Below are 23935 nucleotides of genomic sequence, written 5' to 3'. Positions count from 1 at the left end.
CGTGAAAAACTTGTAGCATGTTTGTTTGCATCCAGACAGATCAGTGACTCTGTGATACATGTACTCTGCTGAAGCGGGAGAAAACGTGTACATGAACGTAGAAGCAATCGGAGCAGATCTGGTGCGAGACGATCGACTGAGCATATATATATATATATTTTTCTTTTCTTTCTGATATTTCTATACATCGAAGAAGAAGGTGGTATGGGACGGTTTGGGTGAATTTCAAGAGCTTTGAAGGGAGCAAAAAACTACAATCGAATGAATTGATTCAGAATAATCGCCCTTGCTGAGCTTGTTGGAAACAAGCATGGCGGCAACGTGTGGTGAAAGCAATGTTACTGAATCAGGAAACGGAAAATCGACTGATAATCCGGTCGTCAGTGACGAAAATAAGGCAAAGGCTGAAGAGTTAAAGGAAAAAGCCAACGACTTTTTCAAAAGTATAACCTCTTTTATATATAATATATATTCTTTATGATGATTAATCAGTTCGATTTGGGTTTGTCTTTCGGCCGGTCAAATGTGAGAGCGAAAAGAAGAAAATCTAACAGAAAACTGGTTCATTGCTGGCTAATTTTGAATGTCAGGAACAGAATACAGTGATAATTTTCACTTGGGCATTTTGATGTTAATCATATAACCAACAACTCCATGTGTTTGGAGGGATATGTATTCTGTCAATGTATGCAGGCCCACTTCAGTCGCACAGAAAATTACATAATTTACATTCCTCAGGCGTTAGCAGAGTGGTCAATTTTGAATATGTTTTTATACAGTATGAAATTATATATAATTGTTTTTGTTGTTACAGTGTTTATTTACTGTTTTCAGAGGAAGACTACAACCAGGCCATAAAATTTTATTCTGAGGCCATTGACTGCAATCCCAGTGTCGCAGCATACTATGGGAACCGCAGCTTTGCATACCTGCGCACAGAGTGCTTTGGCTATGCCTTGTCAGATGCTGATAAAGCTCTGGCTCTGGACAAGACCTACCTCAAGGTTTGATATATTAATATAAATTAATATGATAATAGTAATAATAATATGCATTATTTTTATGTAGTGCTTACCCTTGACCTTCAGTTTAATGAGTTTAAAACTTAAGTAGAAATCTGTTTACATGTGGGATGAATAATGGGATGAATACAGGAGTAGGAATTTACATGCAAAGTATATAAGCAAAAAAAAAAAAAAAAAAAACCCAACCCAGAAATGCTTTTTTGAAAATATTAATATGTCACCACATCACACCATCTCACCTCCTTCACACACACACACACACACACACACACACACACACACAACATAAACACAATCATACATGCATATGAACAAGTATATGATTCAACGAAGTAGGTGTCTGTGAGTGTGTGTGACACTTCACCGAGCTAAGATTCAGCTTAATGTCATTGTCAGGATGTGATGTCAGTCATCATTCTTTAATTTCCCACTTTTCTCTTCAGACAGCATTGCTACTTTAGTACTTATCCTCAGCAAAAGGAATCACACAAAAAGTAGTAACTTCACATCTTTTTTTTTTTTTTTTTTTTTTACAACACAGAACACTGATCCTACTTCACCAAGTTCCAGCAGTAAAGAGAGTATGTTTTATGTAATATGCATACAATGTGTGATTTAGGATACAATCACTTTAAAACTGACATTATCTTGATTACTCTCATTTTGTAATTTTGGATTTCAGGCATACTACCGACGAGCATCAGCAAACATGGCGCTTGGAAAGTATAAGGAAGCACTGAGAGACTTTAAATATGTGAGTTGACTTTATTTGTACAGTAATAAATTACCTTTTCTGATGAATTGTAACATGTGTGACTGGTTCTTCTTTTTAACTCTTTCACTGTCATAGCGATCTTAGTTTACTAGACAGTGTACCACCATTGGCGACTTTTGTCAACATCAACTGATTGAGGGGCCATATTAAAAAGACCATTTTTCACATTGTAGCAAAGCTTGACAGCTGCAGCCAGTTTCCCACCAATAGAACGATGCTTAATCTCTGTCCCTTGACCCAGTTTGATGTGAACAAGTCCGTTGTGTTATTTTAACATGAACCAAAGCCTGTGACTGAGAACTCTGTATCTAAAATATTTGGCAATGGGGAGTGTTTTTCACACAGAAATTTTGCGGTGAGAGAGTTTTTAGAAGCATATAAAATGTAAAAAAATGTTGAAATTTCTTTCTGCAATTATTATGAATAATTTAGTAATGGAAAATGTCTTTGTGTGCATACATTTAATGCAAGGCTACCAGTTCCTTGCGGTTCCACGAATTTCAGGTAAAAGTTGGTATTGGCATCATATTACGCCAAATTATGTTGCATAGTTCATGCATATCAGGATATCAGTCCCACAGGTTACCAATACGAATTGCATACTACTGGATCACAAAGACACATTATGTCAGATGGTTATTTCTCATCAGTCATGTCCTGTAGAAAAGAATAATGCTAAAGGCTGCACTTTCTTTCAATTCATGTGTCACTTTTCCAAGGTGGTGACTGTGCGGCCGTCTGACAAAGATGCCAGTGCACGATACAATGAATGCAACAAGGTGGTGAAACGTGTTGCATTTGAACGTGCCATTGCCTCTGATGACTCCAAGAGTATATCAGAACAGATCAACATTGATGCCATGAGTAAGTATTGTAAAATTATACAGATTCTTTGTGGTTCTGTTTTTTTGTTTTGTTTTTTGTTTTGAGGTAACCTTTTTGACTAAAGTGAACTGAGGTGTATTTTCAACTCTTTGAAAAATGTTTTGATACCTTTCTTCTTCTTCTTTTTTTGTTGTCACTATAAATAACTGTACGCCATAAGTTTCAGCTTGCTGTTTTGCGCTTGTAACATACACACCTTTTTTGAATAAATCATGTTGAAAACAAATTCACATATTTTACAGGTGTTCATGTCACATAGTTTCATTAATTGTGTCTCGTTCAAGATTCATAACCAATGCATTTTTATGAACTGTATTTCATTCAGCCTGAATGAAGAGACTGGAACCAGCTTCTTGTATAGTATTTCACTTACCACTAATGAGCGAAAATCTTATTTTGTCCCGTGTTCACTGACTTCTGTGGTCGATTTACTGGGTATTACAAATGATTCTGGAGGTCCTGACTTTCTTCTAGTTTCCATTTTATATTCTCTTTAGGGTGATAATTATGAGTTTATCTGGAGTACAGGTTCTGGAAGTCTGGAAAAGTCTTGGAGAAATGAAAGAACCATTTCCAGGTCTGGAAAAATCTTGGAAAAAACAAACAAACAGGTCTTGCCCTTCATGGTCTGGAAAAGTCTTGGCATTTAAATTTTTTATTTTTTTAATTTTTTTTGTTTTTTATAGAATTCACAACCTTGACTTGTATATTTAACAAAGAGTCTACTTATAGGATTTAAAAACCAAACAAACAAAAAAAGGAAAAAAAAAAGAGAAGAAACTAGAAATATTAGAATTAACACCAATACTGGGATATCCATTGATCCCATTCATCAGTGGTGTTGCAGATGCATTTTTGATTCAGATTTGGCTTTATATTTGGTATGGAAATTTTTCAGTCTGGTGTGAAAAAGGAATTTATTTGGTCACATCTGATTGAACCCTGATTGTCAGACTGTTTTGCCATGATGATAACGATTTTCTTCTCGAGCATTTGAGAGGGACCGTATAACTGGTGTATATCTGTGCGCGTACGTGCACATGCGTGTTTATGTGTAGCAATAGAAGATGACTATAGCTGGTGTATAACTCTGTGTGTGTGTGTGTGTGTGTGTGTGTGTGTGTGTGTAGCAATAGAAGATGAATACTCAGGACCTCAGCTTGAAGACGGGAAAGTGACAGAGAAGTTTGTGAAAGACTTGATGCAGACTTTCAAAGACCAGAAGGGCCTTCACAAGAAATATGCATACAAGGTCCGTAGTCTGCTTGCTGCTGTTCACTCTCTCCCTGTGTTTCTCTCCCTCTCCAATTTTTGTCTTTATACATTTTTTCTTGTGTCATTTTCTTTGATGTGTATATAAAGAAATTAAACATTTGACTCTCCCTCTCTCTTTCCCTCTCTTTCGGAGTTTCTCTCCCTCTTTCTCCCCAGCTCCCTCTCACTCTGTCTCCAGTTTCAGTTTTTTTTCTTTTTTTCTTTTTTTGCCCTATATGTGTTTTCTTTTTTTTTTTCTTGATTCTGTACCTCAGGGCGAGATGGGGAAAAAAAACCCATTCTTGTTACTATGTTTTCTCAATACCCTGAAAAAACTTTAATATTTTTTGTTTGTGCTTTTATTTGTTTGTTTGTTCATTTGGTTCTGCCCCTTTCTGTACACTGGCACAGCTTCTCACACACTCAAACACATGCACACACAAACACAGACTCTACAACTGTACAAAACGCTTTACAGTGTAGCAATCTAACAAGAAGAGACATGACCACAGAACCCAATGAAGACAGTACTTTCAAAAGAAAATGGATGGGGTGGGGGGGGTAACAACTTTAGAAAATATGTAAAGGGGTTATTTTGTAATTTAAAACATGGAAAATGAAGCTTTAGTATACATTTTTATGGTAGTTTGGAATTTTTGTGTGTGTTTTTGTGCTTTGGTATTAATTGGTTTTGATTCATGTTTTCTTTCCAGATTTTGCTTGATGTCAAAAACTACTTCCAGTCTCAGCCATCTTTGGTGCGGATAGACGTTAAAGATGTAAGTTTATTATATTACAAGACATTAATGTAAGTTCGTGTCATTTCTAGCCATGCCGTGCTGTGTCATGTATGATTTATTACGTTTTGCTACATTATTTTACATTGTATCATGTCAAGCTGTGTCCTGTTGTATGTTATATTTTATTATGTTATTATTACTTCCTTTCAAGCAGCTGTGCGCCATTATCAGCCAGACCCAAGGGATACTAACACCTACTGGTGACCTGGTCCGCAGAGTTTAAACAACATTTTCAAACATGTGTGGATCTGTGAAGTGAATGACCAACTGTGTTGTTCCAGCCTTCCCATTTGAACCAGAGCACACTGAACTCTGGGTAGGAGCCAGTTAGACCACCACCACCCTCCCCCCAACTCTTCAGTCACACATAATGGGGTTCAAACCTGTGACTCATAAGTCAGACTCCATACTTGCCAGCCATTCCACAATGGCAGAAGGTTTTATGTGAAGAGTTTATGCACGCACAAAAACACACCACAACACAATATCAACAATAACAAGAAGAACAACAACACACCTGTCCACACCACACAACACACTTGTGCACAAATACACACACACACACTCACACACACACACACACACACACACACACACATACACACACACACACACACACTACAACCCAACCCAACACAACACATTTTTTTCTGTCTAATATCACTTTAATGTTGAAAGATGTAAAATCCTCCTACTGCTACTACATTTCTTGTTCTACTTATGATTTTTCTTTACCTACCATTTCCCAATCCTATACAACTGTCTTATTACCGAAAGAAAAGAAAAGCTATATCATAAAGTAACTTTCACAGAGGAAGGGTGTGGCAGTCATTGGACTTTGATCCAGTGTTCACCAGTGATGGTGGTGTGTTTCCTTTGGAAAGGCTCTTTACTCCAATTTTCCTCACTCCACCCAGGTGTGAATTGGTACTTCGCTTCAGTTGGAGAGGGTGAAGAGGGCAGGAGAGGATTGGGCCATGCCTTCCAATGCTATACCCTTGACACCGTGGATAAGAATTCACTGTTAGGATGGCAGTGAAAGGGTGCAGGACCATTGACCTTAACTTTTAACTTTTTTTTTATTTTATAACTTTCTGCAGGGAGAGAAGTTCACTGTGTGTGGTGACATTCATGGCCAGTATTATGATCTGCTCAACATCTTTGAGATCAACGGTTTGCCATCAGAAACCAATCCCTATGTATCCTTTGCTGTTGTTGGCCCAAGAACGGCGTTTGGCATCACTGGGTATGACTGTGGTGCTTCTGGGTTGTGATATTGGAATTCTGCTAAGTTTCATTTCATAGCTGCATTGCTGCAAACTGCAGGTATCCAGCTGAATGGATCGTGCAGGTTAGACACCCGAAATAGGCTTTTTGCAGCTGAGAGGCTTACAATCCTTCTTGTTCTTTATTTTGATTGAATGCACTGATGATTGTCAGATAGGCTTTTTACAGCTGTGAGGTTTAAAATCCTTCTGCCTCTTTATTTTAATTGAACACACTGATGAATGTCACATTTACTTGTCTGGTCCATCTGTTTGTTAGATTTTTTTTCCAGAATAGAAAAAAGAATTAAGTATTATTTCAGGATTTGTGCATATCCAGATCTGTGTAGATATCTCTTTGGATATATGTCTGTTTTTCTTCTTTTTTATGAGTAATGGAGTGGTCTTTTTACATTATTTTGAATATTTTCAAATTGATTTAAATTTTAGGTGGACAGAGTGAGACGTGTGGGTGAACTGGTCTTTTTCATGTGGTTTTGATTGACCTTTTAACATTATGTTTTGTTCTCTTCAGCTGTTTTTAAGAACTGATGGGTTTTCAGCCCTGAAATGGGCCCTTTGTGGTTGGCTGGGAAATCAGCATAATTTGATTTGATATAGTGGTATGATGGGTTCCTTGACTCGGTGCCAGTTATTCAATGGAGACTTTGTGGACAGAGGATCCTTCTCAGTGGAGTGCATTTTCGTCCTGTTCAGCTTGAAGCTTCTTTATCCTAATCACTTTTTCATGGCCAGAGGTAAGTCTGTTAATACATTTTCTGGTGCAGAATTTATCAAGTCAGATGGTGGATGTTTCTGGTGTTGAAGTTGTATGACTGACAGTCTTATTTGAATTTGGCAAAAACGTGTCACTGATCTTCTCTTTACTTTCCCTGGCTCTGTCTGTCTGTCTGTCTCTGTATGTGAGTGTGACTGTGAGCAAGGATGTGTATGTGAGTGTGCTCACATGTGTTTGCACATTTGGTTATTTTTGAAAAGATGATTTCCAGAAATTAACTTGCACTCACTCTGTCAGTGTTTTATCTTTCTTAAAAAAAGTCACACACACACAGACACACACACACACACACAGACACACACACACACACAAACACACACACACACACACACACATGTGATCTCATGTTTTATAATTAATGTTTTTTCAAATATTATGAAACTGAAGTTATTTTGCAGGTAACCATGAAAGTGAAAATATGAACCAGATGTACGGGTTTGAAGGGGAAGTGCGTTCCAAGTATCCTTTCATTCTGAATGAATGCAGTTTACATACTGATGACTTGCTATCCATAACTGTATGATGGTAAGGCCTTTATTTTGAAATCTGATGCTTCTTACTACAGTGTTGTACTCCTGAATATGATAAATACTGTATATATGGTATTGGAGCGCATGTGGCTTTTTACAATGAATTTGTAATTTTTATGATGATGGTCTTTTCTGTGGAGGTAATATTTTACTGAGTGATAGTTTACAATGATGAATTCTGTACAAAGGTAAACTTGTATAACTTTTTATTTGATTTTATTGATGTATTATAATTTGAAACTTTCTTATTGGTCCTTTTTAGTTTTAAGTATTGATTGGAGTTTTCTAGGTGTTTTTTTTTTTCTTTTCTTTTTTTCAGTTTTTTTGTTGTTGTCAGTTTACAAATAGTTGTATTGATGTTTTGATGTGTGACAGGTGCAATAGCTGAGTGGTTAAAGCGTTGGACTTTCAATCTGAGGGTCCCGGGTTCGAATCTCAGTAACGGCGCCTGGTGGGTAAAGGGTGGAGATTTTTCCAATCTCCAAGGTCAACACATGTGCAGACCTGCTAGTGCCTGAACCCCCTTCATGTGTTTATGTAAGCAGAAGATCAGATATGCACGTAAAGACCTTGTAATCCATGTCAGCATTCATTGGGTTATGGAAACAAGAACACCCCCAGCATGCACACCCCCGAAAACGAAGTATGGTTGCCTACATGGCGGGGTAAAAACGGTCATACACGTAAAAGCCCACTCGTGTACATATGAGTGAACGATGGAGTTGCAGCCCACGAACGCAGAAGGAGTTTCGATGTGTCGGCCAAAAATCAACACTTCTTTATAGTTTAATAACAACACGTGTAGTTTTTTCTTTGTAAAAATAGAAGTGAATGTGTGAGAAAGCACCTCTGATCATGAGTGGCACTCATTACATCAGCTGCATACACTGCTGTTTGCCAGAAATCCAGCATTATTTCTTCATGCCCCCAAGAAGAAACCTGTGCAAGTTCTCAAGTGGTCCTTAACGTTTTGTGAACCGTGTATATCGATAGTAAGTGTGTCGTTGGTGTTTTGACGTCTTTTTATTTGGAGTTTGCTTTATACCTTATTTTGTCCTTAACCAGCCACAGGTTTTCAGCTCAAATGGTAGGCTTGTTCACTGAAGTCTTCAACTGGCTTCCGCTTGCTCACTGCATCAACCAGAAAGTCTTGGTGAGGAGTTGGTGTGTGTTGTTGTTAACATGTTTTAGTTTGGAGATCTTTTTGTGTATTTTGTTTTTTGTCAGTTTTCGTGTTCTCTACTCTTTGGAATTTGTTTCTTGAGAACACTAGAAAAACGTCATCTAATTTCTTCCAAAAAGCTGTAAAAAAACAACAACATATTACTTCCTATTTTAGACAAAGTCAAGCACTCTGCCCCCAACACCCCCACCCCCCCCCATCCCTTCCCAACCCCCATTTTCTAAATTAGTTGGAATTTGCATGTGTGCGTGCATGCGTGTGTGTGTGTGTGTGCATGTGATTATTTCTTGTTGTTTTTGTTTATGTATGGGTGGCACTGTGAATTCACAACCTAAGTGTGGAAAATATATATCAGGTTCATTCATTCATTTATTCATTATTTTTATCATTATTTTGTTTATCTCATTACTATGTTGTTGTTTGTTCATGTATGCATCACATTTGCTCATATGTCCAAAAAAATTGCTCAGACTAAACCATTTACATTTTACTTGAAGTAATGTGCATAATGCATTTGGCGCACTAAAAAAGAATCCATGGCAACAAAAGTGGTGTCCTCTGGCTAAATTCTATTGTAGAAATCCACTCTAATAGGTACACAAATATGTACGCATACACTCAAGGCCTAAGTGCATTGGGTTACGCTGCTGGTCAGGCATCTGCTGAGCAGTTGTGGTGTGGCATCTATATAGATTTGCCCAAACGCAGTGATGCCTTGAGAAACTGAAACTGACACTGAAGTATTCAGTTTTCAGAGTTTTTGTTTTGTTTTTTTATGTGTGTGTGAGATACTTCAGAAACATTGATGCATGTTCTGATTTTCTTTCTTTCAGTCTGCGTTGCTGTTTAATTCTCAAATATGTTTATTTGTTTTAAAAAAAAAAAAAAAAAAAAAAAAAATTGTATTATTCTTTTTTCACAACAGATTTCTCTGTGTAAAATTCAAGCTACTCTCCCCAGGGAGAGCGAGTCACTACTTTGATAGCCCTACCCTTTTGTTCCTTTTTTGTGTATGTGTTTTCCCTTTCAAAGTGGATTTTTCTACAGAATTTTGCCAGGGACACACCATTTGTTGCTGTGGGTTCTTTTACATGTGCTAAGTGCATGCTGCACATGGCACCTCAGTTTATCATCTCATCCTGGGAACGCTGAGGACGACGACGAAGAAGAAATCACATCCAAATGCCTGAGCAGATATTAATTAAACAACTGAGGCTGGCTTGCACAAATGATCAGGTCTAAGTTTGCTTAGTGTAAAGACTTTTTGTTTTAGGTCTACAGAATGAGTGCTGATGAGATTACTTGTACAATCCCAGCCCATGTAAGTCGTGTGTGTCACAGCTGACCAGTGTGCTTATTCAGTGCCACAGTAGATGATGTGCATGACAGTTGACCGGTGTGCTCATTTATTGTGACAGTGGATGGTGATTGTGTGTAACACCAACAGGTTATGCATGGGGGTCTGTCCAATGACCACACCGTGTCGCTCGACGCCATCACAAAGGTGGACAGAAACCGACAGCCTCCAGAGTCAGGTCAGTCTAATATAATCAATAAAGATGAGAATTATGATGAATTGTTGTGAGTGCCTTGTGCCTTTATCAGCTGTGAGACTTAAGTTTTGTGTGATTGGATTACATGTAGGACTTTTCTTTTTCTTTCTTTTGTTTTTCACTGTTCTTGCTCACAGAACATTTCTTGGTCTTGGTTTCAAGACATTTAGTTGCTGTCATGATGAAATTAGCTAAAAATAAAACTAAAAGATTTATTCAGACCTGAAAATGTGAACCAGGTGCACTCATCCTTGAACCGACTGCAGGAATAATATTTCAGAATATGCTACTGTCAAAATAAATTCATTTGAGAAAAAGACTTTTTATCTTGCGTTATCATGTTTTGCAGTGGCTTAGAATGTGAATTGGAAGAACTAATCCCAGCCTGAAATGTAGTAATATGACTGCATGAATTCAAGCCTGATATGGCCTGGTGTAGTTGGCTGGGTTGGTTAACCCTTTGATTTCTGCCGAAAAGTACCACTCGTTCAGTGAAAGCTGTCATCTCACTGTCATAAAACTTAGTTTACTTGTCAGGATGTCAGTCACCATTGTTCTCTCCCTGTGTGTGTGTGTGTTTGTGTGTGTTTGTGTATGTGTGCAAGTGAAGGACATATTTTGTGCTCTTTGGTGTGATTGTTTTTGTTTGCAATTTGAAGTCTTGCCTTGGTAAATGTAGATTTATTTCTCTCCTCCATGCCCTCATACGATGTTGTATGCTAATGTGCACTGTTGTGTTTTTATTATGTCATGTGAGGCGCTTCGAGCCCATTGAGTGCAGAGTTTGCGCCATATGATAACTACATATTATTTTGATTTTGCTAAGAAACTTGTGTGACTGGATGCTGCAGGGATAATGTGTGACCTCCTGTGGTCGGACCCCCAAATGCTGCCGGGCACCTCTCCCAGCAAGCGGGGCGTGGGCGTGCAGTTCGGACCCAACGTCACCTCCGACTTCCTGGCCAGGAACGGCCTCGACTACATCATCCGCAGCCATGAGGTCAAGGACAAAGGCTACGAGGTGTCGCACGATGGGAAGTGTGTCACTGTTTTCTCCGCCCCCAACTACTGGTGCGTGCTAGCCCAAAGAAAGCTGCCATTCAGGACAAATTTTAGAAAATTTTATCTGTATTTATTTTGTTTGTTTATTGATAAAATAAATTTTTTTTTTTAGAGTCATACTTACATTTATTGCTCATCAAGTGGATAGCAAACTTCAGGGCTGCCAGCTCATAACACTTTCAGTTGACTTGATTTAAATTAAACACTCAGGTTTTATCACAGTGTTCTTCTTTAAGTAGTATATTGTCTTTCAGTCTAGGAGATATTGTTGTGAAATGATGTATTTGTCTTGAAGAAGTTTTATCTTAAAAATAAAAAAGAAGATATATATACACACACACACACACACACACACACACACACACACGTGTGTGTGTGTGTGTGTTTGAATTGTAATCTAGGAATCATAAATCAACTTTCCAACTTCTGATATCTGTGTGGGAGTTTAATCATTTACATAATCTCGTAACATTCAGAACAAAATGGTTTTACTGTATATGCGACATATTGATAATCAAGGATAAAAATTGCCACAACGCTTTCTCTCTTTACTTGTTTGTACTGTTAATAGTTTGGTTTTTTTTAGATGAGTAGAATTAAAGTAGATAAAGAGATCAAATGGTTATCTGGCTCAATAGTATTAGACCATACAGTAATGAGTGTGTGTGTGTGTGTGTGTGTGCAGTGATACCATGGGCAACCAGGGTGCTTTCATCACGCTAACTGGTGGCACAGATCTCAAGCCAAAGTTCACTTCCTATGATGCTGTGGTAAGCTTACTGCTACACGCCTTGTCAATAGGTTTAATGGTTGTATTGATAAAAACAGCAAGAATAATAGATAACTTTTTCAGTATTAATGCTGCTAAAAGTGTCTGACATGATCCATTTGAAAGCAAAAATGGTGTAAAATCATGATAGAAGCTGTCTTTTGGAAAAACAACAACAACAACAACAATGCATTCATAAATGCAAGTTAAAAAGCACATTTCCAAACCCACCAAACAATAAAAATTGTCAAGTAAATAATACTTTGATTAAAATGAAATGCACTTCATAAAAGAAACAACACACATTACAGTATGTATTTTACTGATTATTTCACTGTAAGATTTCACTGCATGAAAATTACTTGATCCAGAATAATGATGTTGGTCAATTTACTTTGGGTAAAATGTGTTAATGTAGAAACCAACCATTTCTTTCCTATGCAGGCTTTGATATGTGTGGTATATAAAGGATCTCTTGTTGGTAAAGCCAGATAAGGGGATATGAAACACTGTTGATTTTATTCTTTTAATCTGCTTATCATGGGTGGGGGAAACAAAACGGTGATTATTTTATGTTGATTTTTACTTTGAGTAATTTCATTCTATCAGTTTTATCTTTTGTTTTATTCTCTTTTTCAGCCCCACCCCAAGGTGAAACCAATGGCCTATGCAAGTCCACTATTTGGGTTGTTTTAGTCGTTTTTACACACATAGTTAGGGCTGAGTGAGGTTTGAGTGAGCCAGATCTGTGTGCAGTACCGTGTGTGGAAAAACCCCAACCAAAAGAAAAAAAAGAAAAAAAAAGAAAAAAAAAAAGAAACAAAAACTGCATTGTGTGTTTGATCATTACTTCACATGTACTTGATGTTATGTATGCACCATCCATCCTGTGAAAGACTATGGGAGTCCTCCAGAGTAAGCAAGCATGATCTTGTATGTTTCTTGACTTTATATGGAGATTTGAGAGTGGGTTAGGGAGGGTATACATCTTTATTCATTCAACTGGAGATTAACAACGTGAGTTATTAGCTGTGATGCACAGTTAATTTCCAGTCGGATGAATAAAAATGTATTCATTGATAGAAGATGCATTAATAAATGGAAGGTGACCTTTTAAAGCTGCCAGGTAGGACTTTTTTTTATTTTTTATTTTTTTTTTTTTTAGCATTTCTGTATGAGGTTGTTACATTTTGTTTATTTTTGTTCTGATTTATTATTTTTTAAAGCAGTTTGTGAAGTTGGGAGTGTGGAAGTTTTGGTTAAGCTGTTAGAACCCGATGATTTGTTCCAGTGTGGCAGATTGATTTTCTTCTCTTGTCATTGTTTCATAGTATTATTGTTTGATGAACTGGTATTTGGGAGTGTGGAAGTTTGGTTAAGCTGTTAGAATGAAATGATTTGTTCCAGTGTGAAAGATTAATTTTTCTTCTCTTGTCATTGTTTCATACTATTATTGTTTGATAAACTGGTATTGCTTAGATATTATCTCAGTAATAATTTAACTTAAAGTTAAACTATCATTTTCTTTTTTCACAATCAGTGAAATGGAGCGCCAACAAAGCTTTAACATGACTTGTGATTGGCTGGTTTGTATAAATACACTATTGAATAGAATATTAATTATATGGATGGGCTGAGTAGATTATTGAGTAGAGTATTGAATGTACACAGGGCTCCCCACCTGATATTTTTCAGAGTGTATCTGTCCATCTAGTTTCAAAGAGGAAATTTGTCTTCACTCCTGTTTTGAGGAGTAAAGTGTACAACTGTTGAAAATCCACATGAAAATTCATACATAGCAGCAGTTGTACGCAAGCACGTGCCTATGCAAATGTTCCCTCATAGACCATCATCAGTAGACAAAAAAAAAAAAAGTTGTCACAAAGATTTTAGGTCTATCACAATCAGATTGTTTGTGAGCATAGTTGTCACAAAGATTTTAGGTCTATCACACACACACACACACACACACACATACACACACACACACTGCTGAGAAAAGCACAATTAACGATTCAAACACATACCATTGTTCAAAAAACACAGTCAACTTTGAAACACCATGTTTTGTTCATGAACAAATCCTCAACGTAACCTTCCACCTCTGTTAACAGCTTGTCCTCTCTTCATCTGGTATCCTATCTTCATTCTCCTTCTGTCGAAAAACAACAACAACACCCCATCCCCCCAAAAAAGAAAAGAAAAAAGAAACAAACAAAACAGCATCCCCCCAAAAACAACAACAAACTAACAAAAGAAAACCCAAAACACACACACACACACACACACACACACACACAAAAATAACAAACAACCCCCCCCTCGTCCCCCACCGCCCCCCTCACCTTAAATCTAAAGTTCCCCAACTTGGCCTTGAGAGCGAAATGAAACAGATCGTTAACGTGCAGCCGGCCATTGCTTCCCTCATTAACGTAATCGTGTGAATCATTCTTCACCAACTTTGTCTTTCCAGCCAGAGAACCTCCAGAATGTCCCGTCGGTATCCAGTTTTCATGTCAAAAAGATCAATGAAATATCTAGCTTGAACAAGACACACTCCCCTCCCCTGCCCACACACAACACTACAAAAGCTGATACTTTGCCTAAAAAAACAAACAGATTTTCTCTTCATTTTCTTTTTTTCTTGGGATGGGGTGGGCACAAAATTAGCAATAAACGACTCTCTTGTTGTCAGGAAAAATACAGTTAATTATGTGCAGATGGGTTTTTTGGGGGGGGTGAATCTCTATCTTGTTGGAGGCCTCTGTGGGGCACATTCAGTGACCAGCACACAGACACAGCAGCATTGGAATGAAGTTAATGGTCCCAGTTGAAGAGGCCACTTTTATCCCTGGACAAGTTAATGGTCATGTGTATGTCATCTGATCCAAAGTTAAACCATTCACATGAAGGGGATTTTCATTGCGTTGGACTACTTTATCTTCAATATTTCAAATGATGATGATTATTATTTTTTAAATACTGATTTCACTGCATGTTTCATTCACACAAGTGCACAGCACAGTTTGGGGAGCCCTGATAAAATACATAAAAAAACTTTTTTTTTTCTCTGAGATTTCTAGAAAATATTAGTATGACAGAAGATATCATCACCTATATACATATATTTTTGACAATGTTGTTGGAACAAATGTTTGTAATGTTGTTTATCACTTGCATTTAAAAGTGCTCTTGATCTTTTTTGTTTTCTTCACCATGCTATGCTGTCTTTTGACCTGTGAGGAGGCAGTGCACAAGTTGAACCATTGAGCAGTACTGTGAATCAGCTCTTTTGATTATAGTCAGGTTCGGTGTTGACGTGGTATGGCCTTCAAGGAAAGTAGGGAGAGGGGACCTATCTAAATTACACTTCACACCACAGCTGGCAACAATTTGACTGCGAGCTCGGCACCCATTTAGCACCTGTGCATTTCCAATATGCAGAAGTCTGTTGTGTGGATTTTTGTCTCGTACATTCAATAGATATAAAATGTTTATACTGAGACAGTTGCAGCCTACAAAAATTCGTTTTGACAGGTAAGTGACCGAATGAAAAGGGGGAACTGGTTATGATTGTCCAGAATGTGATAGGTGTATTCTGCCTAAAAGATTGTAACCTTTTTATTTCAGATCAGACTAGCAGGCACACACACATTATTTGCAAGCAGTATGTTAATTAATGATGTATTGATGTTGTGTAATATATAAAGGAATTTGTGGTTTTTAAATTTTTTTTATTGTTACCTTGTTTGAATATTTGATAAATATAAAGATCCTCTTCATGTCACAGAACGTTTTAGGGGCTGGAGGTAAAGTTATTGAGTACAAAAAACATGAAAATGTTTGCAGATATGAAGGTTTGCAACTGTCACAAAGAATAACGTGCAAGTAACTTATCCTGCCTTTTCTGTTTGGATTTCTTTGTTTTGTCTATGGTGCAGAATGTGATTTACCATGTTTGTTTTGAAAGGGTTAGGACTTTGCTCAAGGAAACTTTGTAATGGACATGATAATTGTAATCAAAAGCAGCATTCCTGGGGTAGGGGAGGGGGGGGGCCGGGGGTGGGGGGGAGAAATGGTTCAGGTCAGTTATATGTTGCTTGCTCTGATTATGAAGTGTTTGTATCATGAAGCGGAAGTTCTGTGAGTGGTTAGGGAATTAACATCCAGCATCAAGGATGGAGTCATGGATGGATCCCACTGTGACAAAGTTTTCAGATGAGTCTTCTCTAGCTGTTGCAGGTATTGGTTTTCTTGGTCAGGAATGTTCTACTTTGACATGTAATCATGTGTTCGGTGTCTTGCATGCTGTAACTTTAGAATAGCTTTTCTGTTTCGTTCCTCCTTACCTTTGCTGCCTCAGAGGCATCATTTTTCACACACAAACACACACCTTAAGTGGACAGTGACCTAATTGTAATGCACCTGACTTGGAAGCTATTGTCCACAGGTTTGAGTCCCTCAATTGGACTGGTGGCGTGAGTGCTTGTCTTTCAGACTAGACAACAAACTGAGCTTCTGTGTGAAATGTGCACGTAATGCGCATAAAAGAACCCTTCCCAACAGTATGGTTGATCTGGCAAAATTCTATAGAAAAATCCACTTTGATAATACAACAAATACATTTGCAGACAGAAAAAAGAAATAAACAATGTGTGGTGACTTGCTCTCCCTGGAGGAGAGCAGCCAAAATTTCACACAAAGAAATCTGTCAGTGTGCAAAAGGTAATACATTTTGCCTCACAACCCAACTCGCATCCAGTTATGTCCAGATGGCAACAGTTCACATGGTTCTGTCTTCATGATTTACTACCAGAAGAATAACCATAGATCTTATCATTGTCAGATTGCTGAGAGTGCGAGTGCATTTGTGACAAAGTTTTTGTTCATTGAGCAAGAGTGGGCATATAGCTTTGTATTGATTGCCTGTGTTTCCTTTTGGGTGAACTTAGAGATTGAAATAAAGGTTATGAAGGCATGGCATCATTGCTGGAAAAATGTGGTTCCTTACTAAGAGTGAGGTTGACAAATTGTCATATGAATGCATTTTAGAGACTGTATGACAAGCTTTGTATTCTGTGGTATCAGGATGTCAGCCAAGTCTGAAAGGTACAAATATCTGATTGTCATAGACTAAATGATCTAATTGACTTGACTATTTTAAAGCAAAATACATTTTGAACATTTGTGTTTTTGTCCATCTAACCATATAGCATAGTCTGACATGAAAGATTGGCAAGTCCATTCTTTTTTTTTTTTTTAACCTTTCCTATTTTTTGTGTTGGGATTTTAGGGACCCAGACCCCTTGCCCTCCCCAGTATCACATGGATGTGTTCATCAGAGGATTTTCCATTATTATGATTGTGTGTGTTGTTTTTTCTTTTGTTGTAGTCATCCTCGACATGAAATAAATAAAAGATAAACTAACAAAAACCCCAACAACCTTGATTAAAAGTTATCAGGGATTATTTTCATTCCTGTTGTGTGAAACAACGTCATATTTTAAGAATTCTAACTTACATTTCCAAACCAGCTTCATTTTACAGCATTAAGCAGTCTGCTTATCTGCGTATACTTCAGGTTTTTAACTAGTCTGGTTATGGTAAGCGTTGATTAAGTCTGGTTATGGCAAGCGTTGATTCAGAACTTAATGAATATCAAATTTCAATAATAGTTGGAGCTAGGCAGCATATACTTGCAGTGATGTTTTGTGAGGAAACTGTATTATTGTTGTTGGTTTTTTCATTAATCAGAAGACGTCTTTTGTCTTTTTACTTAGTAGTGGGTTTTTGTTTGTTTGTTTGTTTGTTTCTTTTTTCCCCCTTCCTTTTTATTAAGTTGTGTTGACTTGGGATCAGCTGTACAAATGTCTTTCTTGCAATCACAGACTCTGGATAAACTGGTCACCATTTGATCTGTCATGGACATGATACATACGTCCATGGAACTCAACTGGATATGCATGCATCATCTGTTGGATCTGTATACTCTTGTGGGAGGCATCAAGGATTTTGTATCGTTACTACAAATTCCGCATAACGTTCCATACACACCCGGGAACCAATTCACATGATGATGATGGTTGGCAACAATAAATGATTGGATGATGGGTTGTGTGTTCTTTTTCACTATCTGTTCTTTTCCAACGTCAGTGCTCAACATATCCATGTATGTGTGTTTGTTTTCACTATCAATGCACAACAGATGTGTGTGTGTGTGTGTGTGTGCTATTTCTTTATCCTTACACGACAAATCCATGTGTTCTATTTCACTATCCTTGCACAACAAATCCATGTGTGTGTGAGTGCTTGTTCCACAAACTGTTCCATTTCATCACCAGTGCACAACGGTTCTATTTCGCTATATGTGCACAAGTCAACAAATCCATGCATGTGTGTTCTATTTCACTATCTCTACACAAATCCATGAGTGGGCTGCTCTCTACATGAGGGAAACACACTGTCCACCCCTAAAAAACAGAGTATGACTGCCTACATGGCAGGATAACAATAGTCATCGAAGTTCTCTGTAAGTGATGTTGGAGCTGCAAGCCATGAAACAGGATCAACTGAGGACAGATGCGGATAGCAACTGTTTCAGAGCAGCACAGGCTGTGACACAAATATATGCACTGCCGAGAAACTCCCCCCCCGCCCCCCCGCCTCCCCTCCCCAACAGTGTAGATCAGCAGGTTTTGTGGAAGTTGTCTCTGCTGTGTCGGAACAGAATCCAGGGCTAGAAATTACCAGATAACTTTTAGTTGTCCTAGGGACAAGTAGATTAAATTAAAAAAATTGTATACTTTACCATCAAAAGTTTCTACTTGCCCTCCAAGGATGGAGAATTAATGAATTACGAAAATAATTGCCGATAGTGCTAAGACAAGTCAGCAGACATACCTATATTAGTAGCATGTATTACAGGAAAAGAAAATGTAAACTGTTGCACAACTGATAGTAAAAAGATATAAAACAGTCACACAGTTTTCTCAGAGAATTTCAAGGCAAAAACTATTCGTTTCTGTGCTGACACATTTTATTCATGCAACACACCTTGTCTCGGTGAAAAGGAGAGGATGGCAGAAGGGAGGGAAGCGCAGTCTGTCTGCACTGAAGCTGACAACAGCAAACATGGGATTCCAGGGCTTGAAATTCCCACACACCCATCTAAACCTTCTGGCGGACAAGTGGAAATGCTTTCTCTCCACTTGTCCATTTGGCAAATAATCTTTGACTGTTAGTGGAAGGGTGAATGAGCAGACACACATGAAAGTGAATGTGGTAATTGCAGCCAACAAATACAGACAAATAATCAGATTGTTCTATCAGACACAACACTTTCAAATAAAATTTATATGTGCATCACTGAACAAATTTTACTTTCAAACCAAAGACTTGACAAATTGTATGACTTTTCTGTCAAACAGATTTCTTGCTGCTATTCCAGAGGAAAGCACATCATGACAAAGCCACCTGGAAAAGCATAAGTCATATAAACGTTCCAACACCAATGACAAACTGCTGATTGTGATGAAACACCGATGCCAAATTTTAACTCAAGGCAATCATACAAGTGAAAGAAACCAGCAATAACAAAAACAACTGCAACCGCTTTTCAGCTGGGAATAAACATATGGGTGGTTAAGAAAATGCAGGTTGAAAAACAACAAGGTTTCTATGACAGTATATATAAACAATCTGTCATGGTAAAAAATATTTATGATACGGCTGTACTAACCTGCTCAAATTTTTACCCTGTTTGTTATCAACAGTAGGGATGAAGATTTTTTCAGATTTTCAGCATTAGACAGAGATTTTTTTATTTTTTTTTTTTTTTTAAGTACCCTAACATAACAGTGAATAAGTATGATGTAGGTTTTGCACCACAGTGAAGACTCTTGAATCCTCATCTGTAACATATCCTCTAATGAGATTTTTCCTACTGTTGTACTGTAACATAAGGATGTTGCTGTTGAACACAGAATCACTGCACCCACACAAAATGTGTTTTGCTTCACATACCAGAGAAGAAAGCAGAGAACTGCAGCTTCTCAATCTTGGTTTTTAGTGCCCCAGAATTTGGGACATTTCAAATAATATTTTGATGATGATGGGGGTAATGAAGATGCTGCAACGGGGCTCCATTTAGGTTTGAGACAACTTGACAAGCCTGGGCTCTCATAATGTATCCTAGCATCAACCAGGCTGAGAGATACAGACATTTGCTGTGTTGGTCAGGAAATTTGCAGCCTCTTACTCTCCATTAACTGATTATCCTCACAAAGGCTTGCTGTTTATCATTTTTGATAACTCTGTGACTTTCTTGATAACTGCACAGCAGAGACGATTTCTGGAAGAATGGAATCTCTGTTGCTCTTGGAAATCTAGATGACACACAAACATGAAAAATGAATAAGACAGTGTTTCTATTTTAAAGGCAGAATAGTGACACTTCATTAATTTATGAGGGAAAAGTAAAACTATTCTGTCATCTGACGAATTTTTATTATTTAAAAAGCAGAATAGTTTCATTTCTTCATTGATTTATAAAGGCTAAGTGAAAGTATTCTGTCATCTGACAAATTAACAAAGAAAGCAAAGGTTATTGAGGCAAGACATTGCATATATGTCACAGAAATGAAAATTCAAGTGATTTAATTAATACATTTTGATATAATATACACAACCACTTATCAACATTAAGGAAATCCAAGACTCAATGATAAATATTGATATTCCTGTTTGAAATGAAGCAAATATGACTTGATAAAGCTATGTGGGAGTCACTGAATTACTAGTAAATAGTATTACTTCTTTTTTCGTGGACTGCAACTCCCACGTTCACTCGTATGCACATGTGTGGCCTTTTATGTGTATGACCATTTTTACCCTGCCAGTATTACTTGGAAGAATACTTAAATCTTTTTGAAAAAAAAAAAAAAGTATTACTTGAAAGAATACATTTTGAATTCTGACTTAAATTCAAGATAGGATGATTGATCTCACAAGTTTGACATCCCCCCCCCTCCTTCCTCCCCCCCCCCCACCTCCCCCAAAAATCTATCTACCTATCTATCTATGTTTTGTAAGTCTTTCCCCATATCTACCTCAAACAACTGAGCATCCTTTTTGGAGCGGAGTTCTTCCACGAGAGCGATGGGTCGCCCCTTTGGAATGGGGATCGTGGCGAGGATGGTGGTGTCACTGCGAGACACCAGAGAGCGCACTGTCTGCACAAACGTAGTGCTGAACATCTCCATCTTGCCAACCTCATCGATCACGATCACTGGCACAGGGGCTGAAGAGGGCTGGGGAACACAGAAGGAATGAGGAACTTGTGAACTTGCACTCCTTAGTCTGCAGGTGTTGCATTACTTAAAAGAAACTTTTTTTATAAATCAGTTTATTCCTTCATTCGTACAGTGACATTCACATCATTTTACATAGGAATAGATAAAAAAAATAACAAAGCCTGGCCAATTTACGAGACAAGGAGAAGCAACCATGGCAAAATGGTCAGCATCACTGACAATAGATTTCCCACTGAAAATCTATGTTTTAGCTTATTGTCTTTCACAACTATGGACACACACACACACACACACACACACACACACACACACACACACAGACCAATATCGAAAGGAAGCATCTAAATTGTACACAGTATTTCCTTTTCAAATTGCCACAATACAAATACAATGAATTCAAACTTATTTAAATGGCGCAACAGCTGAGTGGTTAAAGCATTCAACTTTCAGTCTCAGGGTCCTGGTTTTGATCTCAGAACTGGCGCTTGGTGGACTAACAGATGGAGATTTTACCAATATTTCAGGTCAACATAATGTGTAGACCTGCAATTACCCCTCATGTGTTCACAAACAAACATGGCAACACATGTAAACACCCACTCACAGAGAGGAGTGAACATGAGAGCTGCAGCCGACAGGAAACTAAAAGTTAAGTTATCCTTAGTAAAAATAATATCTAGTTGGAACTAAAGCAAAACGAAAGAAGTCAACATTGCATACTTAATGAAGCAGTAATCATGACATGTTAACTTTTTGTGAAAAGATCACAGTACATCATGCTTTTGACTGCAGTTTTCAGTATATGCTTCATGTCTTTTTGTCTTATCGTCACAAGTATAAAAAAAAAAACAACTTACAGGAACTCGAAGAACGGGCAGAGCAGTTTGTTCAAATGCATTCAGCTTCACATTGTACTGACCCACTCTGTACTGTCTTTGTGTTGTCCCAACTGTGTCATCTCCACCTCTGGCAGACACACACACACACACACACACACACACATCCAACACACAGAGTCACACATGCGGGCACACACACACACACACACACACACACACACACACACAGTCACACACACATACAAAACCTGTGGTGCATCAGGAGATAAGTATCATTTTCTTGCCAAATGTGTTAAAATACAATCATTTTTAGAAAAGTTTTGTTTAAGATATAAAAAGTGTCAACTTACTGACAAAGGTTGGTTGCAGTTCAAGCATTTCCAAGCATGTTTTTGCAAGTTCTGTTTATAATCATCACTATAAATATTTGTTTCAGTACCTAACAAGTATTAAGCAAACTGTTCAGAAATATATACAGTTTCGATCCTGACAATGATATTTAGAACAGTCACAGTACAGTGGCTGTACTGAAACTAGTGAAGGTGTTAATCAAGCCACATTCTGACTTTGATATTCAACCTCCATGCATACAAAGATTTTGTTTTTGAATACATGGACACAGGACTCAGAAAGGTTCTTCTTGGTGCAACTGCATTCTGAAAATGAATAATAAAAATGAGCAATGATCCTGCAGGAACACATGTACACAAAAATCATTTGAGGCATGGAGAATCATGTTCAATCCACTTTGACAGCATTTGGGAAGAAGAAAAACCTTTTTTGTTTGTTAGTTTGCTTGCTTTTTTAATTCAAATTCCAAATAAATAATAGATGAGATGCTTCACACATGCCACAGAAGTGTCAATACTCATGATCCAGAGTCCTATTTATAATGAGACAGAAATAATTTATACATTATGTAAGTTGGGAATAGGAACCAAAGGAAATCCATTAATTCAACATTGTATTGTACTTCATTGTATTGTACTGTACTGTGCTGCATTGTATTGTATTATTTTTTGTCATGACATATTTCTCTGCGTGAAATTTAGGCTGCTCTACCCAGAATGAGTGCATCGCTATAGTGCAGTGCCACGCCGCGCCTCCTTTTTTTTCTCTCCCCCCCCCCCTTTTTTTTCCGCCTGCAAGTGTGTTCATTTTACAATCAAACTGGGTTTTTCCATTTAATTTTGCCTGTGGCAATAACCTGTTGGAGATGTGGGTTCTTTTATGTGCACTAAAAATTCAACAAACACACAAAAAGACTGAACTTGAACAAACGTTCTTTTATGTGCACTAAGAATTTAACATACACACACACAAAAAGATTGAATAGACACATACTCAACCCTTGCCAGAGGACCCCTATTGCCACACAATGTGACAACATCGAAACCAGTGCGCCTGCCACTGTGCCGCACCTCCTCTGTGTAAAAGCCTTGTACAGGTATGTTGCACTCCATCAATGCACTGCATGCCTTCTGAACAAGGGTGGTCTTTCCAACACCTAGATCCAACAACAAGACAATCTTGATTTTCATGACAAAATTCTGAAAACTGCATGTTACACACATATCATATATCCATCTTAAAAAAAAAGAAAGGAAAAAAGTGATCATTTGTAAGTCACAGGTTCAATATTCTTAATGATCATTATTTGGTGTGGAATTTTTCTCTCTTGCCTTAATGTGTATGATCTATGAATGTTAAACATTAAACAGCCTCCTCTGTAACTATAGGGAGACATCTGTCTCGTTTAAAAAAAAAAAAAAGAAAAAAAAAGGGAAGTGTAGAAGACTGATGGTGTTAAAATGAAACTACCACAACATCCTCTCCACCCGCTTTCAACTGGTCTCACCCACAGGATCAATGCATAGTAATTACC

At 37.7% G+C, this 23935-nt stretch overlaps 2 protein-coding genes across 2 annotated transcripts in view; one reads left to right on the top strand and one right to left on the bottom strand.

The window, feature by feature from the left end:
• The first annotated feature begins 305 nt into the window (after positions 1-305).
• On the top strand, positions 306-18010 carry LOC143295877 (serine/threonine-protein phosphatase 5-like). Its single transcript, XM_076607541.1, has 14 exons — positions 306-443; positions 835-1004; positions 1708-1779; positions 2520-2664; positions 3816-3937; positions 4653-4718; positions 5840-5938; positions 6657-6762; positions 7202-7262; positions 8405-8486; positions 9964-10051; positions 10921-11140; positions 11817-11901; positions 12540-18010. Exons 1-14 carry the CDS (start codon positions 311-313, stop codon positions 12594-12596), a joined length of 1506 nt encoding a protein of 501 aa, XP_076463656.1. The 5' UTR covers positions 306-310; the 3' UTR covers positions 12597-18010.
• Positions 18011-18918: 908 nt separating this feature from the next.
• The window catches only part of LOC143295764 (cancer-related nucleoside-triphosphatase homolog), a 6802-nt gene continuing 1785 nt past the window's right edge, over positions 18919-23935 (bottom strand). Inside the window, exons 2-5 of the mRNA XM_076607384.1 lie at positions 23395-23557; positions 22069-22177; positions 21008-21208; positions 18919-20284 (exon numbers count right to left, since the gene is read on the bottom strand). Coding sequence (XP_076463499.1) covers positions 20198-20284; positions 21008-21208; positions 22069-22177; positions 23395-23557 — 560 coding nt within the window. The 3' untranslated portion in view covers positions 18919-20197. The remainder of the gene's footprint in view (positions 20285-21007; positions 21209-22068; positions 22178-23394; positions 23558-23935) is intronic.

Source organism: Babylonia areolata, chromosome 21 (assembly GCF_041734735.1).
Source record: "Babylonia areolata isolate BAREFJ2019XMU chromosome 21, ASM4173473v1, whole genome shotgun sequence".
In the NCBI taxonomy this organism is placed as follows: Eukaryota; Metazoa; Mollusca; class Gastropoda; order Neogastropoda; family Buccinidae; genus Babylonia; species Babylonia areolata.
Note: the sequence above shows the minus strand (reverse complement) of the source record. Positions and strands in the feature narration are given on the sequence as shown.